General features: G+C 43.7%; 1 protein-coding gene across 1 annotated transcript in view; it reads left to right on the forward strand.

The window, feature by feature from the left end:
- Positions 1-318: 318 nt before the first annotated feature.
- Positions 319-20832, forward strand: part of KCNK5 (potassium two pore domain channel subfamily K member 5) — a 37883-nt gene continuing 17369 nt past the window's right edge. Inside the window, exon 1 of the mRNA XM_063444118.1 lies at positions 319-801. Coding sequence (XP_063300188.1) covers positions 616-801 — 186 coding nt within the window. The 5' untranslated portion in view covers positions 319-615. The remainder of the gene's footprint in view (positions 802-20832) is intronic.

Here is a 20832-nt window from a genome sequence, read left to right on the forward strand (position 1 = left end):
CAACACATAATACTATATCCAAGAGGCGCCTAGAGCAGCTGGATCGGGCTGGCTCCTCCTAATGGGAGTTGCTTGCTAAGATATTGCCTAAGATAATACCTGACTACTTTCTGAGGTCCTTACAAAGTGCTAAGTGCCTGCTCCCATTGCCCCATGCCAGGCAGCCAAGCCCATGCAGTCTGTACTTGGCAAGATTTTAATGTGATCCTGTCTCCCTTCCCTGGGGCGGATCCTCACCCTATCTCCTCCTTGCTCACTCAGCTTTAACACTTCCCCCTTTTACTACAAATATGAAGTGAGTGAGACTCCAGCATTGAGTCAGTAACATCCTCAGTCTCCCTCCCAGCTAGGAGCAGACACCCAAACAGTGCTCCCACAACCACCAGCCAGCCTGCCCCCCCATGGCCCCCCTGACAGGGACCTGCTGCCCTCCTCCAGGCAGAGCCCCAGAGCTCTGAGCTCCCTGTCCCATGGGCAGCTGTCACAGAGGGTCTCTCAGCCAGCACACAGGGGGCTTTTTGTTCTGAGCTCCCCCCTCCCCTCCCCCCATGTAACTCTCTCCCCAGCTCCTGGGACTCCGGCTGCAGCTGCTGCAGAGAGGGTAGTGCTGCTACCATGGTAGACAGGGGTCCTCTGCTGGCCTCTGCTATCATCTTCTACCTGTCCATAGGGGCCGCTATCTTCCAGGTACTGGAGGAGCCCAACTGGAAAAAAGCCACCAAAGACTATGACAACTACAAAATCCAGATACTCAGCAAACACAAGTGTCTCAGCAAGCAGGACCTGGATGACATCCTGGAGGTAAGTGGCTGCTGATTGACTGCTGGGCTGGGAGGGTTATTATGTTAATACCCCACTGCCTTGTGAATTGTAGGGTGAAGGGGTCTCTGCAGTGTATAGGGGGGGGGGGTTGTGCAGGGTCAGGGGGTGTCTGTGCATGGGGGGGGTGCAGGTTCAGGGGGTGTCTGTGCATGGTGGTGGTGGTGGGGGGTGTGTGCAGGGTCAGGGGGTGTCTGTGCATGGTGGTGGGGGGTGTGTGCAGGGTCAGGGGGTGTCTGTGCATGGTGGTGGGGGGGGTGCAGGGTCAGGGGGTGTCTGTGCATGGTGGGGGGGGTCAGGGGGTGTCTGTGCATGGTGGTGGGGGGGGTGCAGGGTCAGGGGGTGTCTGTGCATGGTGGGGGGGGGTCAGGGGGTGTCTGTGCATGGTGGGGGGGTGTGCAGGGTCAGGGGGTGTCTGGGGGGGTCAAGGGGTGTCTGTGCAGAGAGAGGGGGGTGTTGTGCAGGGTCAGGGGGTGTCTGGTGGGGGGGTGGTCAAGGGGTGTCTGTGCAGGGTGAGGGGGGTGTTTCGCATGGTGGGGGGGGGGTGCAGGGTCAGGGGGGGTGTCTGTGCATTTTAGGGGTGGGTGTGCAGGGTCACGGGGTGTCTGTGCATGGTGGGGGGGTTGTGCAGGGTCACGGGGTATCTATGCATGGAGAGGGGGGTTGTGCAGGGTCACGGGGTATCTATGCATGGAGAGGGGGGTTGTGCAGGGTCACGGGGTATCTATGCATGGAGAGGGGGGTTGTGCAGGGTCAGGGGTTGTCTGTGCAGGGTCAGAGAGGGGGTCTGTGCATGGTGAGGGGAGAGGGGGTCTGTGCATGGTGAGGGGGGGGGGTTGTGCAGGGTCAGGGGGTGTCTGTGCAGGGTCAGAGAGGGGGTCTGTGCAGGGTCAGAGAGGGGGTCTGTGCATGGTGAGGGGGGGGGGTTGTGCAGGGTCAGGGGGTGTCTGTGCAGGGTCAGAGAGGGGGTCTGTGCATGGTGAGGGGGGGGGGGTTGTGCAGGGTCAGGGGATATCTATGCATGGAGAGGGGGGGAGTCTGATGCAATATCCTGGAGGATGTGAAGTTTAGCATAAAATTGTTGTTATTGCAGAAAGAATAGTCCCTTTCTCTGTTTTCAATACATTATAATATTTATATAACTAAAACTAGTAGGATTTAGCATTGGATCCTGGCACTGTGAGGGTTAAATGAGAATGTATAGAGTGGGCTAGCTCCCTATACAGCACCATTAACCTGCCCCTCTGTCCATCTGCTGTGCCCTAGCCTGGGGCAGGATGGCTTCCTTTATCATGGTAATTCGTTTCCCTGTGATCCCATTCTCCAGAGACCTGGCCACAGGAATGCTATTAATGAATAAGGTGATCACATTAACCCTTTCAGTGCCTGAGAGAAGGCTGGGCTTCTGACCTCACTGGCAGTCAGTTACAATGTATCTCGTGTTGTCCTTGGAGAAATTGGAGTTAAACCCCTGGCTTTCTCAAGTAAAAATACTTGTTGAGTAAAAGGAGAGGATTCCAAACAGTATAAAGGGGACAATCATATGGCTGTGATATTATCACTCTGCATATAACACCCACTGTGTATAGTGACTGGGGTCTAATTCTAACACTGTGTATAGTGACTGGGGTCTGATTCTAACACTGTGTGCAGTGACTGGGGTCTGGACATAACACTGTGTATAGTGACTGGGGTCTGATTCTAACACTGTGTATAGTGACTGGGGTCTGAACATAACACTGTGTGCAGTGACTGGGGTCTGGGCATAACACTGTGTGCAGTGACTGGGGTCTGGGCATAACACTGTGTGCAGTGACTGGGGTCTGAACATAACACTGTGTGCAGTGACTGGGGTCTGGGCATAACACTGTGTGCAGTGACTGGGGTCTGAACATAACACTGTGTGCAGTGACTGGGGTCTGGGCATAACACTGTGTGCAGTGACTGGGGTCTGAACATAACACTGTGTGCAGTGACTGGGGTCTGGGCATAACACTGTGTACAGTGACTGGGGTCTGGACATAACACTGTGTACAGTGACTGGGGTCTGGACATAACACTGTGTACAGTGACTGGGGTCTGGACATAACACTGTGTACAGTGACTGGGGTCTGGACATAACACTGTGTACAGTGACTGGGGTCTGGACATAACACTGTGTACAGTGACTGGGGTCTGGACATAACACTGTGTGCAGTGACTGGGGTCTGGACATAACACTGTGTGCAGTGACTGGGGTCTGGACATAACACTGTGTGCAGTGACTGGGGTCTGGACATAACACTGTGTGCAGTGACTGGGGTCTGGACATAACACTGTGTGCAGTGACTGGGGTCTGGACATAACACTGTGTGCAGTGACTGGGGTCTGGACATAACACTGTGTGCAGTGACTGGGGTCTGGACATAACACTGTGTGCAGTGACTGGGGTCTGGACATAACACTGTGTGCAGTGACTGGGGTCTGGACATAACACTGTGTGCAGTGACTGGGGTCTGGACATAACACTGTGTGCAGTGACTGGGGTCTGATATTATTTTATTATTTATATAGCGCCATCAGATTCCATAGCGCTGTACAATTACTGGTACTCTGCGTATAGCGCACTGTGTATAGGGACCGGGTCTAATATTACAGGCTCACTATCTCTACTGAGACAACATAACATTTGTGAAGCCTAATGGGTTCCACTTAATTTAAAGTTCAGTAAAAGTACTGTAGATTGTCAGCCCTGTGGCTCAGTGATGTCATTCTTTCAGTGAAGGCATGCAGCGTCTCCCTGTTATCTAATCGTGTGTCAGCATTTTCGGTCATCATGTGTGAATCACCAACTTCTCACTGCGATCAGTCCAACCTGGTGAGATAAATGCCTTTTTCTGAGAGGATCCGGGATCAAAGTCTTGCTTGGCTGTGTGAGCGGCTGGGAGCAAGGCATGATGCTGTGTGTTCTCGTTTAAAATGCTCTCTAACTGGAATTTAACGAATATCACACTCCTGTGTTCCCTTTTTACTCCAACTGACCTCCAAACAGCTTTCCACTCCAACTCCTATCATCCTCCAGCAGCCAGGTGCTGGTCTAGCTCAGCCCGTACAGCTGGCCAATGAACTCTCTGCCATTTTGCCCGCGTATTTTTTTTCTTCATATAAAGTTTTTGAAATTAAATTGAAAGTAGCCGGTGCTGCAGGTGGATATTAACCCTTAGTGCAATGTTTATCACACATATTATACTACCACCATCTGGTTATTTGTACTGAGTGTTAAGGGTTAATTTTATGGCTGATTTAATATAGAATATATATATATCATTTCCTATCATGCTGAGTCTGTGTGAATGGGATATATCTGTGTTAGCCGCGGATTGCGGACGCTGGCGTTGGGGTATTAGGGTATTGTTATCCTCTGTTTGCGAGTTCTCGCAGGTTCCCGCTAGCTGATTTATCAGGGTTTTTTGTTGTTTCTTTTCTTGCTGTAAGGCGGATCGCGACTCTGTAACTTCTGGTTTCTCTGTGGGTGGGAATCTGCCCCATTGAACGACGAACACCCCAATGTACAATAAATGCATCGTCACACACTCCGCGAGTCACTGCGGTCAATGTCAATCCACTTCCATGTGCGCTGATACAAAACACAGGCTCAGTTTGTGCTCCGGTAAATGGTGTTAGGAGAAAATTCCCTTCTGCAGAAAACATTTTTCCTTTCATGTGGATTGTCAAAAAACTATTTTATTTTTTATTCACTTGGGATTTCTGTAGGAGAGGTCAAAAAGGGAGCCTATCTCTAAAGTTGTAAAAGCAAGCCTGGTGTGATAATCCAGAAATATACCTTGCGTTATCACACCAACTCAGACTGGAAGGACCATAGCCACCCCGTAAAGCCATCTGTTTGGCAGCCTACTGCAGACATCTGGCACCATAACCACTCTGTGCTTGTTGCTCTCGGTCATACAGTTTTGTAAAATCTGCTGATCCCAGAAAAGTAGTGCTACTTGCAAAGAATGGCACTGGATTTGAATCTTGGGCAAACAAGTGCTGTTTATCTGCTAGTTAAATGTCCTCACACTTGGCACCGATATGTGCCATACTTTATGATGACTCCATTTCATTCTAATTTAATGCCATTATTTTTTACTAACTAGATCATCCTATTAGTGCATGATAGGGGGTATGCAAACAGCCCCCCTCCTCTGCATAGTGCGAGGAGGTGCAGCTGGCAGCCTGCAAACTGTGAGTGACTGAACAGAACTTAGTAGCTGATTATACTCAACTAGTATCATAGATTTTAATTATTTGAATGTATTAGCATGATCAATGCCCAGCAATTTAATATATGATTTCTGTATTATTCAATGGGTTTATAGGCAGAACTCATATATCACCTGTATATCAGTTTTTGACAAATGCTGGGAGCCGGAGGGGCTCCTTATAATTCCAAGTCTAATTTGGAGTGTTTTTACGTAAAAATGTATGGATGGTTTTACTTGCCCCCGCGTGTCAGGTTTGCTCTAAAGATACCGTAATGTTTATCAGCCTCTGCGATATCTTGGTTTGTCCTGGCAATGAAGTAACCCTTCTCCAGTTAGCTATATGGGAAACCAATCTTTTTCGAGGTGTTGTGCCCTATTTTAGGGGTGCCCCCTTTGTCATGCCACTAATACAACAGTCCTCACGATTCACAGTCCATTGTCATGCTGTGTTTGAACTCCATAACCCACATGCTTCTTCTTTCCTAATTCTCATACGTTCAGCAAACCACAGGCAAACTCCTATACCTTTTTATGATAAACCATAAGAGCTTACAGTTACTCTGGTGTTTTCACACTGCAAATACCTGTAGCCATTCACTCTATAAAACTGAAAGCAGCGGTTCAGAAATTCGGAACTTCTAACCGTTCCTCATTTCGTGTCTATGGGAACTTCCTCTTTCAATCCAAAATTTAAACAGTATCCAAATAAACATATTTTGTAGAAACCTCAGAGTTGCAAAGACTGCAAGATAAAGGCAGAAGATCTATGGAAGGTCGTCCGATATCACCGACTCTCTTACCACATCAGCAAACAGATCTATCCAAAGAATGCCGGGGTGTCTATCTGGAAATCCTTATGTCTCCAGTAAATGATGAGCTGTATCTCCAACAAGAATAGTCTCCACCAGACCAGTAACTCTGAATATAGGTATTGAGAAAGGACCTGCAGAACGTTATGAAGGCCTTCTGCATGAGATAAGATTGCTGGTCCCCTAGACATTGGCGATAAGGTGGCTCATATCTGAAGATTTAAAGGAACGTACCTGTATTCCAAACGCGTTAATGTCCGTATTCCTAGTAATATAGGTCCAAACCCCATGTGTGATTAAATAAAGGGTTTTATTAAACCTTTTCCAGCGCTGAGGCTCCCTCTGCATTGCTTACCTTTCCTCCTCTTACCACGTTATGGAGGAGGTATTGTTTCCTCCATCGTTGGTCCAAAACAATGACCCTCATAGGGCAGCATTGAGAACTTGATGTGTGCACAGAGCTTTCCCATATGAAAACATTAAATGCATTCATTCATTCTTTCCAAAGTTTACCTTGGTCCATGCTGTAGAAGCAGCTCTAGTTGCTGTCACGAAGGCAGCCTCTAGAGGCGGATTTAACCCTGCAACGTAACTATTGCAAAAAAACTAAATGCAGGGCTAAGAGGACAGAGCCTTTGAACTCAGACCATTGACTCAGGGCCATTAGACCCAGACTTGATTGAGATGAAATGGCCTGGGTAACTTTAGTGGTCCATTTAAGGAGAACCTTAGAAAATCAAATAAGTCGACACTGTATGAGGAGCACACACATGCTAACTTGCAGGTCTGATAACACAGTCCACTCGTAGATATTTGATATTTGATTTGTTGAATTGAAAGATGATATAAATATGGGCGCTGGGAGTCCTGTCTTGTGTTGACGTCCTTGAATATTTTACATATAATGGACTGGTGACGCACAAGACTCCTTGCACCATAGCCACTTAAGTAAGCATGGATGGTTTTGGTGGTTAAAGTGCCCTTTTTAATATTTTATAACAGTTGAAGGACGGAGTAGCCTCACAGCAGACATGGCCGATATCAAGTGGAAGTGTTCGGCAAGCCTTGGGATAGTCCATAAAGCCTTTGCTTTCCCTCCTGTGACCTTTTACAAAAAGCTGAATTGTGCCATGAGGACATTCTCGATTTTTATTTTTATTTTTTTGTCGTTATTGTTTTTATGCGCGTTGGGAACTAGTTGTATATAGCTCTTCTAATACCGTATTACTGTTTGCTTTGCATATTTGGGCTGTGATCACAATGGAACAATGCCTATTATTTGCTCTGTGACAATGGCGTCTGTCCTGTTCAACTCGTGATGTCACTTCAGTCTTATTCCAACAGTCTGTACTCGCCTCGTTTCTAGTTTGTTCCGTATGTACTTACACAATCACTTAGACTTCAGTTGATCTTATTCTTTTCCTTCTTCCAATATTCTTTGTATCTGTGGAACTAATCACATTTTGATTAAAATGAATAACTTTGATTTAAAATAAGCTTGACATTCACACGATCAATCTGATTTATTTTTTATTTTTTTTAATAACATTTTTGTGTGTGTTTGTGTCAGCTAATAGAGTTTGTCTTCTCCACTGATGAAGTGTGTGACACTGAATTTGGGGCCAGCCTTTGGGAGGGACACCCTACTTGCCCTGTGACCCTCTCTTCGACTCCTTAACACCCCCAACAAACAATATACCCTCTATTGGATATATGTGCCACAAATGTGTGATTCTAGATCACTGCTGGTAAACTCCCGCACGCTGAGCAATGTCACAATCCAACTACCAGGACTCTCAGCCAAGCTTTCTAAGCGCACTGAATTTTAATACGCAGAGACGCTTCATGCAGCTCCGTTATAAACATCTGCCCTCGTCCGCCATATCTATCTCACAATCACGTTAGTGTCTCGTTAGCAGTTTAACATTATTGTTTTGAGCAAACGTTGTGAGGCAGGCTGTGGGAATACATTGATTTTGTTTTTTATTTTTGTAAATATTGTGCTCTTTTACTTTACCAATTGGAGGACGATGGTAAAGCACACCATAATGCTTGGATTTAATATATTATTTTAGATTTTTCACTATTTTCACCGGGGTAAGCAATGTACATTCCTCAAACATCCCAGGAGCTCTCTCCCCTTCTTTTAGTTGCAGATTTCTGCAAAAACTAATTTACCAAAGGCCTTGTCTCATTCTGGAGACATTTTCTATTGTACAAAAATGAATATCTGTCACCTTGTAGGAATCGATGGTCATGTGAACTAAAGAATGCAGCGGGTCAATTAAACAAGCAACACCTGCCAGTGATGTCAGAGTTCCAATTGAAAAACAAACAGATAATAAGCACTGGAAGACTTGTACTAAAAGGCGTAATGTGTGCACGAAATTCGATGGCTTGAATTTCTTTACATAATAAAAACAACAACCTGAAAATGCAGCTTTAAATGTCTAGAATTCCGATCCCAAACACCCGTGAGTGTTACAAAGATCTAGAACATTTTATTTAAGAAAAGTGGTCATATCCAGATGAGGCGCAGAAAGAGGGTTGTGTTTTTTTTTTTTTGCGTCTCTCAAATTTGTTTGTAAAACTTTCTTTGCTAATACATTTAGTTATTGCTAAAATAATATTTAAATCGAATAGTGGATTTATTTAAAACATATTTAAAGGTTTCAGCAGTACGTAATGATAAGCTACCGCTGGGTTTGGAATTATTTGCCTCCTGTCCCGCGCTCCTTTTCATTATGAAATCTAAATTCTCAGGAAATATCCTGTTCTGGTCACACTCGGGCATTCGGCATGAGGGGTACTTTTGTGAGCTAGCGATGTGTGGACCCCTTGTGGCAGTATCTATCACCAAGCCCCTAAATCACATTTTTACTACAAAAATGTTGTTGTTGTTCGTTTTTATTTATTTATTTATTTTCTCTTGAATCTCTGCATATCTCAGGTTGTGAACAGTGCACTTTGTGTATCCTTCTCCTGTACAAAGCCAAGCTATATTTTCCTGGAATTGTTTGTCTTGGCTCGGATTCCGAGGCTGTGTACTCCGCACCTCCCAGGGCTGCTTGCTGTCTGTCACTTTGCTTCACAAAGTTTGAGGGAAAGTGCCAGGCCCCGTTTCTGTATTGGTATAAGCTGTAATGTAACCTACCTTTAATACGGCGTGTGCCTCCATGCCCAACTAAATGCAATATATATTTATATATTATTATTTTCATTTATTTTTTGGCCCAGATAAGCGCAATAAACTGTAAGGTAATACAGAGATTATGAGTGCTTAGCACGAACGGTTTTCTTCACCTGAAAAGAAACGAGGTATTGTGACCCATAAAGTGAGCCGAGCAAGGGGTCCAGTAATTCCCTCCAACCACACGTGGTTATGAGTTTGTGCTCTCCTAGAGGAGGGGTAGGCAACTTCGGCACTCCAGATGTTGTGGACTGCATCTCCCATGATGCATTGGCTGCATGATGGCTGTAAGGGCATTGTGGGAGATGAAGTGCTGGAAATTGGCTTCTCCTGTCCTACGAGAACGCATGAGGTGGCAGAACACACGTGGGCAGATGCTCAGCTAAGGAACAATTTTGGGTCAAACAATGATTTGATTGGTTTGAAAAGAAGGCAGTTGCCCCAAAATATAAGCAGATCTCTACCTTACACGGTTCTTTTCTCCACTGTTTTGGTGAATTAGTGACTGTAAGACGTGCACACAGTGAGCATAGCTTTGCAATAATCACTATTGTCCTGGCTGTTTAAAGTGTGCTTGTAATGACTTCAGGAGTATGTTGGCACTCGATCTAATCTTCTACCTCTAATTGGATGGCTGCCAGTGATGGGATTTGTAGTGAAACGGCTGACAGAACAACCAGTAAGAGGTGATACCCAGTGTTATAAGAGACCAACGCCTGCAGTCCTGTCTGTATGACATCAGCCTTGGAAAAACGCTATCCCGGCTAAATTGCTGAGTTCCTAATCACTATATTTTCTTTTTTTTTTTGTTTCCCTTCTTTAAATGAGATTGCACCTGTTGAGTAAAAAGGAAGTGAGAGTAACTTGATGTTTCCTGTGTTAAAATTCTGATGAACGCAGCAGATTAGAATTTGTGGCTGGCAGAGGTCAAACTCTGCACAAGCGCGCCATTATCACGCGATATGTGCACCCACCCCTGACCACTATCGGTCTGAGCAAGTAGTAGGTGTGTCCCTCAATTTCAACTGCTTCAGTGTTGGTAGAGGTGTCAGAGACTTCACATTTCTGTCTCTGGTCCGTAATCTGCTTATAAATGCCAGGGTTCTTACCAAAGTGAGAATTTAAAGGGACACTATTCATCACCAGGCCCCTTCATCAAAATAAAACATTGCTGTTTTACGGAACGGCAATGGACAAGGCTGCGAGAAAGGTAAGGTAAGTAAAGTTAAACGCCCACCAGGGAACTAAAGCGTTACAAATACACTATTGTATTACAAACACTTAGTGTTCCGTTTAAGGCAAGAAAAAAATGTTACCAAACTTAAAAAAATTCAGCAATGCTTTCAATGTGGCTGCCCTGGTCTTAAAGGAACACGGCAGTGTTAGAAATGCAAACCTGTATTCCTAACGTTATAGTGCTCTCATCCCTGCTGTATACAGACCACTGACCTTTTTCAAATAAAATTAAGAAAATAAAGGATTTACTCCCCTTTTTTCCAGTGTCGAGACTACTCTGCACTGCTCACATCGCCGCCTTCTGCAACGTCATCAAGGAGTTTTGACCTCCGGCAATGGTCCAATCCAAGGCTATTCACAAAGTGCAAAGATCTAGAGAATGGCAATGTTTTTTTTTTACTTTGAAGGGCTGAACTTACTGGACCACTGCACCCGGACCACTTCATTGAGATGAAGTGTCTGGGTGACTAGAGTGTCCCTTTTAAATTTGAGATTCACTTTAGTTTGTGTGTGTGTGTGTGTGTGTGTTCGTTCGTTCGTTCGTTCGTTCTTGTGAGTTTTTTTTTTTTCCCCGTACTTACTAAGTAATAACAAACTGAAGATGTGATAGAGTTTGGGAAATGAAACATGTCTCAAACAAGAAAATATATTGGGGGATTGCCGGTGTTTTTGGTGCTGTACTGGCTAATCTTCCATCTATGTGATACCTTTATTGCGGAGTATTATGGGATGGGTGGCTCAAACAAACCCCATAGTCTAATAGGCGCCGTTACTTTCCCAGTTCATTGCTCTGTTTGTGGATATACGTCCAAATCGTTGCCAGAAGCTGTGTAACGCATCCCAAAGTTGTTACAGACAGGGTGAAATTAATCTTGATTTGGCTTTTGGCTACCGCTATCTTTATACGAGCCTCTCTTCGATCCGGTGATGTTTGGACAATATACCGTTACTATGTTGCTAGTCTGTTATTGCATATTGCATGGTATATTGCATGGTGACTTTTCATTCATCATGGTTGCTCAAATCTTTGGGTCTCCGCCGATGGGTGTAGTTAGTTACCCTATTTTTTATCTTATTTTTCCAGAATCTCCTGCCACTGGGCCTTTGCACCTCTGATTCTCTTTATGGTTTATAATAGCAAGTGTTTTGTGGTTGTTTTAAGAAGCCAAGAATCTCTGTGTTTGTGGGTTCGTAGCTATAGCCACTCGAGACTTGCGTGCTGTAGTTCGTGTATGGTCATCTCTTTGCCATTGGCGTGAATTGCGCCTGAGGATGACATCATTTCCGAGTGGCTGAATCTGTTTAAATGCTGTCTCCATAACAAAATGTATCTTTAATACATATAGCGGTGCACAGTGACTGCGCTCTGCAAGTCGCCTCGGATGGAAATGGAAAATGTGACATAATCTTCCGGTATTTGGTGTCCTAAAATCTACATCAAAATGTATCATCCACATGTGCAGAGCAGCATTCTGTATTCTTGGTAACTTTTCTTGTTTGCTAATCTGTCTGCGTAAGACATGTGGCGAACAATGCTGGGTTTTATTTGGGAGTTTATCAGGGGCACAAAGTCCAGTGAAAGGAAGAAGGGTACGCCACATGAAGCGGGTATTAGGAGCCGCCATCTTGGGCCCCATCTGATGATGCTGTGTGTTTTGTGGGTGAAGTCCAATGCTTATAATATAAACAGCTGTGTTTCTTTTTAAAACAAAGAACACTACAAACTGCTAACATTTCATTCTTAGAATTTACCTTACCAGCTATGTTTTTATTCCACATTAATTAAGTTGACATGGGATATTTTAATATTTGTTTAAAAGAACTCTCCAGGAACCAAACTACAAGAATATACAGAGATAAATTGCATATCATTCGTAAAATCTATTAGGAATTTCTGCACTTTGTAATCATTTATTTTTATTACAAAAACAAACAAACCCTAAAAGTAAGCTGGCAACAGAGAACTTACTGCACCATAGCAACTTCAGTCTCTGAAGGTCACTTGAACAATAATGCGTCAGAGCCGCCACAGATGCAGTTCACTTGCGTAGTGTGACTATTTTATTTCCTTTTAGTGAATGAGAAGCTGTGAGTGGCATATAGTAAGCATTTCTCTCTCACGTGTTTGAAAGCGCTGCAGAATAATTATCGGCGCTATTTAAATGACCAGAATAATAGTAATGCAAGTAAGAACAGACTGCAGTCATTTTCTTTCCAACTTTATGAAAAGACCAGTCCTGACATCAGATCTTATTTATCATTATTTTGCCATTGTCCACATGATAGTGCGATGTTTATCTGATCAATAAGCCGATTTTCCCCTGCTCCTGCAGGTTGGTTTTAGGGAACATGTTAAGCTATCAGTTGGCTAACTCAGATGCATATAAACATATACTGCGTATTGACACTCCTCTGAATGGTACGCAGGGATTAGATCGAAGATCTGCTCGTTACACCCTGTCTGAGAGAGGTCTCGGTGACACGGCTTTGAGAAACCAGGAAGACGTCTGCATCAATCCATCTCAACTTAGAGGACCAATATTTATTTATTTATAAAATATTTTACCAGGAAGGATACATTGAGATTTCCCTCGTTTTCAAGTATGTCCTGTGTTCACAAAACATTGCATTGATACATTAGGGTACAATAAAATACAAAAACAATAATATATACAAAATATTTCATATGCATTCAAAATAAAATAAAGAAACCAATGGTAACTGCCCTAAAATGTGCAGGAAATCGCAAATTTGGATTTAAAATCGCTGAATTGGGATCAATTCTCTAGTTCAGCTGGCTATTTTAACCTAAACCAGTGATTTCCTTGTGAGTTGCTGCTTGATTGACTTCATTATCAGTCAAACGAATTTCCTCAGGCAGACAATCCTCACTTCTGTAATTTCAGATCCATTGTAAGCCGACAATATTGGTCTTTGTCAATCTGTGAAAATATTTGTGATCTTAGTAAAATGTTTGATGCTTTCCTCTTAATGCTGGAAGTGTAAACGCCGAGCGGCCAGATCTGTATTAATACAAAGGCATATTCACCCAATGTATGTCCTTAATGTATTTAGTGAACAGCGCTTGGGCCCAGCCTCGTCATGTCTTTCTTGGTGGGACGAGAGGGCTGCACAGCTAAAAAGGACCCTTTGTTAAACGGCTGACACAACCAATGGTCTCCGTTAGGGGGTTGGCAGGGGAAATTTACCATGGGGGATGGTCTGATCCCTCTATTAGCTGGGATTTTATCCACCTTGCTCAGATTCACGCAGACCCCGTTTATTATGCATTTGCTGATTTATCTGTTCTGTATGTCGACTTTCACCAATTATGTGGTCTGGGAAGATCTCCCCACATTAGATGCAGAAGTCGTCTTTCTTTTCTTTTTTTTCTTTTTAAGTTTTTGATCCTTGTTCTATAAATTCTGATCTGTAGTGTTTTATACCGTGGCTCTTCTCCTCTATAACGATTTCATAATGGCGGGTCTCGTATCCCTGCGCATTTCATGTGGTTTATGCGGAACGTTCATTAACGTGGTTTTCAAACGTCAGGCCAAGACGGGCACATTATATCTAATTTGCAGCTGGTTTTGTTTACAGTTTGATTATATTAGCCCCGAGTTTTACTTTGATTTACTTTCAATTCCTGACATTTCACACATTTGCAGTTCTGTATTTTTAACACACGTTCTTTCTTCACGCGATGTGATCGATAACTTGTCACCAGAATGACATACCTTTTTATTTTCTTTTGTGTTTGCTCTTTGCATACAGGTCCCCAGCTTCACATGTGCATCGCCTGCAGTTTTGATCTGTTTTTACAGTTTAGGCTAAAGTCAACACTAGGTGTTTGGCTAAAGCCCGTGTGGATTTGTAGTGAGAGTTCTATAGAAATCCAAACACGTTTTTCAGAGCCCCTCTGTCATCAGCTGGCTCGGCCACTGGGAAGAGGAAGCCTTTAATTTGTGTTGGATCAGAGGCAGGCCATGAATCAGCACCTGGCAAGGCTGGGACGTGACTCCCCAGAGACCGGTTCAGTGAACACTCTATGCAGAGTCTGCACTGGATCTCACCTCTTACCTGAACACCGACACATTACATTTCTTTGTTCATTAATTGGAGCCTTTGTAGGGCTAAATAAAGCCTCTCTGTTCTGGAGCTATCCAGAAACGGCTAACAGGGATGATCTAGGACGTATTGCTGAATTGTGCTAGTGACTCATCACTAAACAGCTGGCTAGCTGCCTGCTATTTGTTTGCCATTTTTAAGAAATAATATGCACCTTAAATCAACCCTCCTCTAAGTCTCTCTCTAGCTTGCTAAGACTATGCAGCAGCCATACATCAGACTGTGAGTATGTTCATTCATGAAATTAATGAATGAAGCTACTTATCCAAAGTGGGCTGACTGAGCATGGTAAGAAATGTCATTCAGAAACATCTGCAGTGTCTGGGTGAGATATCACTGCTGTATGAAAATCCGAAAAGCACATTAAGGAATATGCCTTCTTAAAGGGGACATTGGCTACAGAACTATATGAGCTGGCCATAGGTGTAAACATTAACTATATGATGTACTATTTTTATGGTGTTCAGAAAAGGATTGTGGGATTTGTCGTAGGTGAGGGATATTCTCTTTGGTAACAGGGATGGGCCATACACCTTATTACCTGGGGGTAGATCTCTCCCAACTCTGATCAACTACTGTGCATTCACCGTGAGACCTTGCTCTGTGCCAGGATGCTAATTACATCACGTTTTTTTAACATTCACCCACCCAACCTAGGCGATGTTGTTGAACCAGATTCCCGTATGATAACACATACTGTCTTCATGTTTAAAGGTGTACAGACATACTGTGACTAAGCCAAAAATGACGCAAGAGACCTTTCTGTTTGACGTAGTTGTCCGTATCGCCCGTTCCTACTCCTCTAAAAATAGATCATAGATCACAGCTGTTACAGGGAACTCCATAGCTTATATCTACTCAAATGCCACCTAGACCCCCTCTGAACAAGATATACGGCAGCCCCAGGCCATTGTCTCCCCTTCCCGCCCCCCCTCCCCCCCCAACCTTTGTTGGTGAAGTACAGTGATACCCCTCTACACAGTGATGGGGTAATTAACGGGAGGAAGTTTTTTATTAGTGTATTAGACATTTATGGGAAACATTTGTACTACATCTTTAATTATTAAAAACTGAGAAGATGCCCACATATAGATTGTGTTAGAATCCTGAATATTTAGGAATAGGCAAATAAGCCCAAATAAAGTAGGGGTGTGGCCATGCGCAGAGCCATTCTGAGAAATTTTAGGTGACTTACTAATATCAATTTATATAAATAAAATGTAATTTATATCAAGAACAATCTATTTTACACAGACTGATTTCTAAACACATTTATTGTAGATTTAAAGACCCATTACCGGGAGTATTATGGCTGTGGGGCTCTGTTATACACTCAGACACATTACTGGGAGTATTATTGCTGTGGAGCTCTGTTATACACTCACACACATTACTGGGAGTATTATTGCTGTGGGGCTCTGTTATACACTCAGACACATTACTGGGAGTATTATTGCTGTGGAGCTCTGTTATACACTCACACACATTACTGGGAGTATTATTGCTGTGGAGCTCTGTTATACACTCAGACACATTACTGGGAGTATTATTGCTGTGGGGCTCTGTTATACACTCAGACACATTACTGGGAGTATTATTGCTGTGGAGCTCTGTTATACACTCACACACATTACTGGGAGTATTATTGCTGTGGAGCTCTGTTATACACTCAGACACATTACTGGGAGTATTATTGCTGTGGGGCTCTGTTATACACTCAGACACATTACTGGGAGTATTATTGTGGTGGAGCTCTGTTATACACCCAGACACATTACTGGGAGTATTATTGCTGTGGAGCTCTGTTATACACTCAGGCACACCAACAATATGGAGCTCCTAGAAAAGAGGGACATTAGGATAGAAAAACAGGAATTATCTCTCTTACACAAGGACACATGGGAGGTATGGACAGTTTTAGGTGTTCTTGGCTTTATCTGGGCTTTCTTTTCTGTTTAACATATCGGCTAAGAAGGTTTAAGATCTTTGTAACTGGGCGATAAACTTTGCATCTGGTGCACTTCGGTCAGCCTTAGATCTGATCATTTGCTTTGGATATGCCTGGTATTGGAGAAGCTGCCCTGATACTGTACCCGGTATATTCCATGTAATAAGATTGGTCTTTACAATTAGTCTCCTATATTGTTCTACAAATGTGATGATTTGATCTACAACAAAACTTTTAGAATTTATTGTTCACAATATCTGCATCTCAGTAGATTTTTTTTGCCATTTGTGACAATCGTAACCGGATTTAAAAACCATGTGCAAGCTGTTTTTGTCCTATAAAATGTGTATTTAAAGGACCACTATAGGCACCCAGACCACTTCAGCTTAATGAAGCGGTCTGGGTGCCAGGTCCAGCTAGGTTTAACCCTTTTTTCTATAAACATAGCAGTTTCAGAGAAAATCACAGTGAGGAGACGCGAGCGTCCATAGGAAAGCATTGAGAATGCTTTCCTATGGACTGGCTGAATTTGCGCACGGCTCGTGCCGCGCATGCGCATTCAGCCGAGGAAGAGCGTTCCCCACCCGGCGCTGGAGAAAGAGGTAAATTTAACCCCTTCCACCCCTAGAGCCCGGCGGGAGGGGGCCCTGAGGTTGGGGACACCCTCAGGGCACTATAGTGCCAGGAAAATGAGTGTTTTCCTGGCACTATAGTGGTCCTTTTAAAGTACAATCCACCTGACTTTGGAGCGTTCCTGTGTTAAAATTATTGCTTACAGAGCCTGTGATCTACGTTTTTCTTACTGCGAGCCTATTAGAGTGGGTGGAATTCCAATCCACTGTGAATTAAAGGGATCCTATAGTGACTGGGAAAATAAACCCGTTTTCCTGGCATTATAGGCTCTTGGAGTGCCTGCCTCCCTCGGCGCCCTTCAGCCACTTACCTTAATCCAGCGCCGGGCTCCCTCGGTGCTGGTGACCTCTCCTCCACTGCCGACGTCTGTTCCCGAGTGGAACAGACGCACGCGCTTTCAAACCCACCCATAGGAAAGCATTACTCAATTTTTTAACGCTGGAGGTCCGTGAGGTGCGATTTACTCAGCGTTAATCTCGGAAGGGGCCTCTAGTGGCTGTCATGGAGACACGAGAGGCTGCATTAACCCTGCAGTGTAAACAGTGTAGCAGTTTCTCGGCTGCTGGGTTAAAACTAGGGGGACCTGGCACCCAGACCACTTCATTGAGCTGAAGTGGTCTGGATGCCTATAGTGGTCCTTTAAGGGAACCGATTACATCTAAATCATAACGTTTTAATGTCACACAAGAGAAAAGGCTCCCTCTGTGTTCGCAGCCATTTCCCAGGATTATTATTACTATTTTTATTATTATTTCCAAACCAGCTGGTATGCTGAGGGCTGCGAGTTCAATGGACAAGAAGAATGAATTGGAACAAAGATTGTCCCAAATCTGATTTTATTACTTCTCTTAAGTGTCAGCCTTGAATGCTCTCCTCTATGGGACATTAATGTCTGCGTGCTGTAATATTTCCATATCTCTCCATCCATAGATTGCTTTGCATTGAATTGTAACCTGGCTCTGTTGTGGACTGCCTAGTGTGAATTCTGTTCAAAACGTGTCATCCACTTCTCCCCTACTAGATTGCGCCTGCGTGGAGAAGCCTTGTAGCTACAGTATTGTTGTCCTCCCAGCCTCGCTACATGCTCTTTCAGCTGTCCTTATTTTTTTGTCTCTCTGGTCTCTTGTCCATAAATATTCGCCTTCGCCTGCCCTCCATCACTCATAGCCCTCCCACCTGCCTGCACGATCTTTATCAATTCTCCCCCCCCCCCCCCCCCACGGCTGTGATGGTCAATGAGGAGTCCCTAACACTAGGGTTGATCTCTGAGACAATGCTTTCAACAGAACCCAAGATATCATCGCAAACGGTGGGAATGCATAATTGACTCCATTATGCCAGCATTGAAGAAACGCATGATCTAATGCTTCTGGGTCTGGACGCCAGCAAAAAAATTTTTCTAACTGACGATTGAGACGTGATGCAAAAAGGTCGTATTGCAATGGTCCCCATAGGGAACAAAGGCGCTGAAAAATGCTGGGATCCAGCATCCAGTTGCTGTAATCTACTAGGAAATGGGAATTCCAATCTGCTATCGTATTGGACAGGCCAGGAAGATATTCTGCTCGCAAAACTATGTTACGATCAAGGCAAAAATGCCATAAGTCTTTGGCAATGTATGCTAGGTGTTTGGATTTTGTGCCTCCTAGTTTTTAGATTCACGCATTGAACCGCTGAAATATCCATCTTGAGAAGGACGCAACAATTGGATTTTTCTTTCGCAAAACTGCTTAAGGTGAAGAATCCTGCCATGAGCTCCAGGCAATTTATATGTAAGCGTGCCTCTGTAAGAGACCATTTTTGCCTTTTAATTGGGAAAGGTACTTGTCTTTGAATGGGATTTGATAGGAAATCTATTTTGTATCACAGAACTGTATTTAAGATTCAGGCATCGTTTGTAATCTGACTCCAGACATGGAAATAGTGAGAAAGTCTGCCTCCCAATTTTTCTGGACAAGAAAGGGGAATTGTCGTACTCACAGACGATGATCAGCAGCAAGACATTCCTCGATGACCTCTGGATCTCCATGTTCTGCCACGAAGTGGGGAAAGATGGAGATGTCTGCTGTGTGTTAAATGAGGATCTGTTTGCTTGGAATGAGCTTCTTGTCTGTTTTGAGAGAAGCGGCTGGAAGAGCGGTTCTGTCCTCTTCCAGCCCTTCCAAAAACCTTAGGGATTAAAACTCTTTATCAATAAATGAGTCTCCAAACAAGAGTCCTTCTGCCACTAGTCCTGGTTCTGTAAGGCTAAGTTAGCTAATTGTGGGTCAATCTTTGAGTATTGACCTTCGTCTTTCTGTGGTTAGAGCTGTATTAGCGTTTCCTAGAAAACATACAATTCGTTGAGTCCATCCTCTAAGGATGTCAATACTGGGGGAACTCCCTGAAGCAGAAACTTGTTCTAGGACTTCAAATATTTTTGCCACAGGACCATAAATATCCATTAGCTTGTCCTGACAAGATTTTAGTGACCGGCCGGGTCCTTTGTTGGGATTCTTCCCTGATTTTGTTAGAAATTGTATTAAAGTAGGATCTAAGTCAGGGGTCTGTGCAACTTTTTGAGCTAAAGGCAGTCTAGGGCATTCAGCCCTCAGCTTATTCCTGGCTGCCTGGTCAAGGGGTTTCCTTAGCCAATATTGAAGGTATTTGGCTACATGAGCCATCGGAACACATTCAGCTGGACGGGGATGTTTTTTATATTATCTGGATTAAGTAAAGGTTTTCCTGCAGTATCCGTGATAACGTTTTCACCATCAGATTTTGGTACTTTTTCAGGCACCTCAGAGTATGCAGAATAATCAGAATCCACATCAGATTATTCATCTTCAAAAGATGAGGATGAATTATCAGAAGAGGTTTTATAAGAGTCAGATTTGCTCCTGGGAATGGCCTTCCGAGCTTGTTTGTCTTCCTCAAATGCAGAGGGTCTTTTGAGTAAGTTACTCTCAACAAATTTGCGTTTCATTATTGGCCCTTCCTTTTTTTTTTTTCTATTCGATGCTTTTGAGCAAGAAGGGGAATCATAAGGACAGTCAAAACAATGCTTACGCTTCGGGGTGGCCTTCCCAGACCTCCTGAAACCTTGCGTCAAATTCCTTTCAGACTCCACAGATGACCAAAATTGGTCAGAGGGAGTATTAATTACCTTAGTATGTTGCGCAGGTTTGGTAGATTGGCTGATAGCATGAGCCACAGGTTTTGCATTTCACATTCCACATTAGTACCAGTAATTAGTGACTGTGGAAAAGTTTTCTTAGACTCTTTAGAATTCATAATAATAATCAAATTCGAGTAGTCTGCAGTAAAGTAAGATATTACTTGATATGTTGCAATATAATTACAAAAGTATTATTTGGTAAAATAACCTGAACTGGATACAAATTGTGTCAAAGTAATCTTTCTCAGAGAAGAAACCATGTCAGCTGAAGGAATCTTCTGAGGTCAAGTAGGCGGTAATGGGCAGGAAAGAGCTACCTCAATGACTGAACTGTTCGCAAACGAAAATTATAAGAGTATAATTGTGATATTGTTCGAGTTTTGCTGCGAACGGCCTCGCGAATTAACTTCGGCAAGTAGCAATAACTTCAAGTTGTTTTACTTTTGCTTTTTGGACTCTGCCTCGTAGAAGAGAGAGCATGTAAAGCATTGAGGTGTGGTCAGGAAGGAGCACAGTGAAGGTAACATTCAGCCTGTGCGCGTAGAGTTGGTCACTTTTTGTGTCCGTTGAATGGGTGTCAATGTTTCAACTCTGGTCCTTGCGAAGTCATGATGCTTGGGCGGTCACCTAAACTTGATATCCTCTCTTTGATACATTGCGTAGATTCA

This window comes from Pelobates fuscus, chromosome 2 (assembly GCF_036172605.1).
Source record: "Pelobates fuscus isolate aPelFus1 chromosome 2, aPelFus1.pri, whole genome shotgun sequence".
Lineage (NCBI taxonomy): Eukaryota > Metazoa > Chordata > Amphibia > Anura > Pelobatidae > Pelobates > Pelobates fuscus.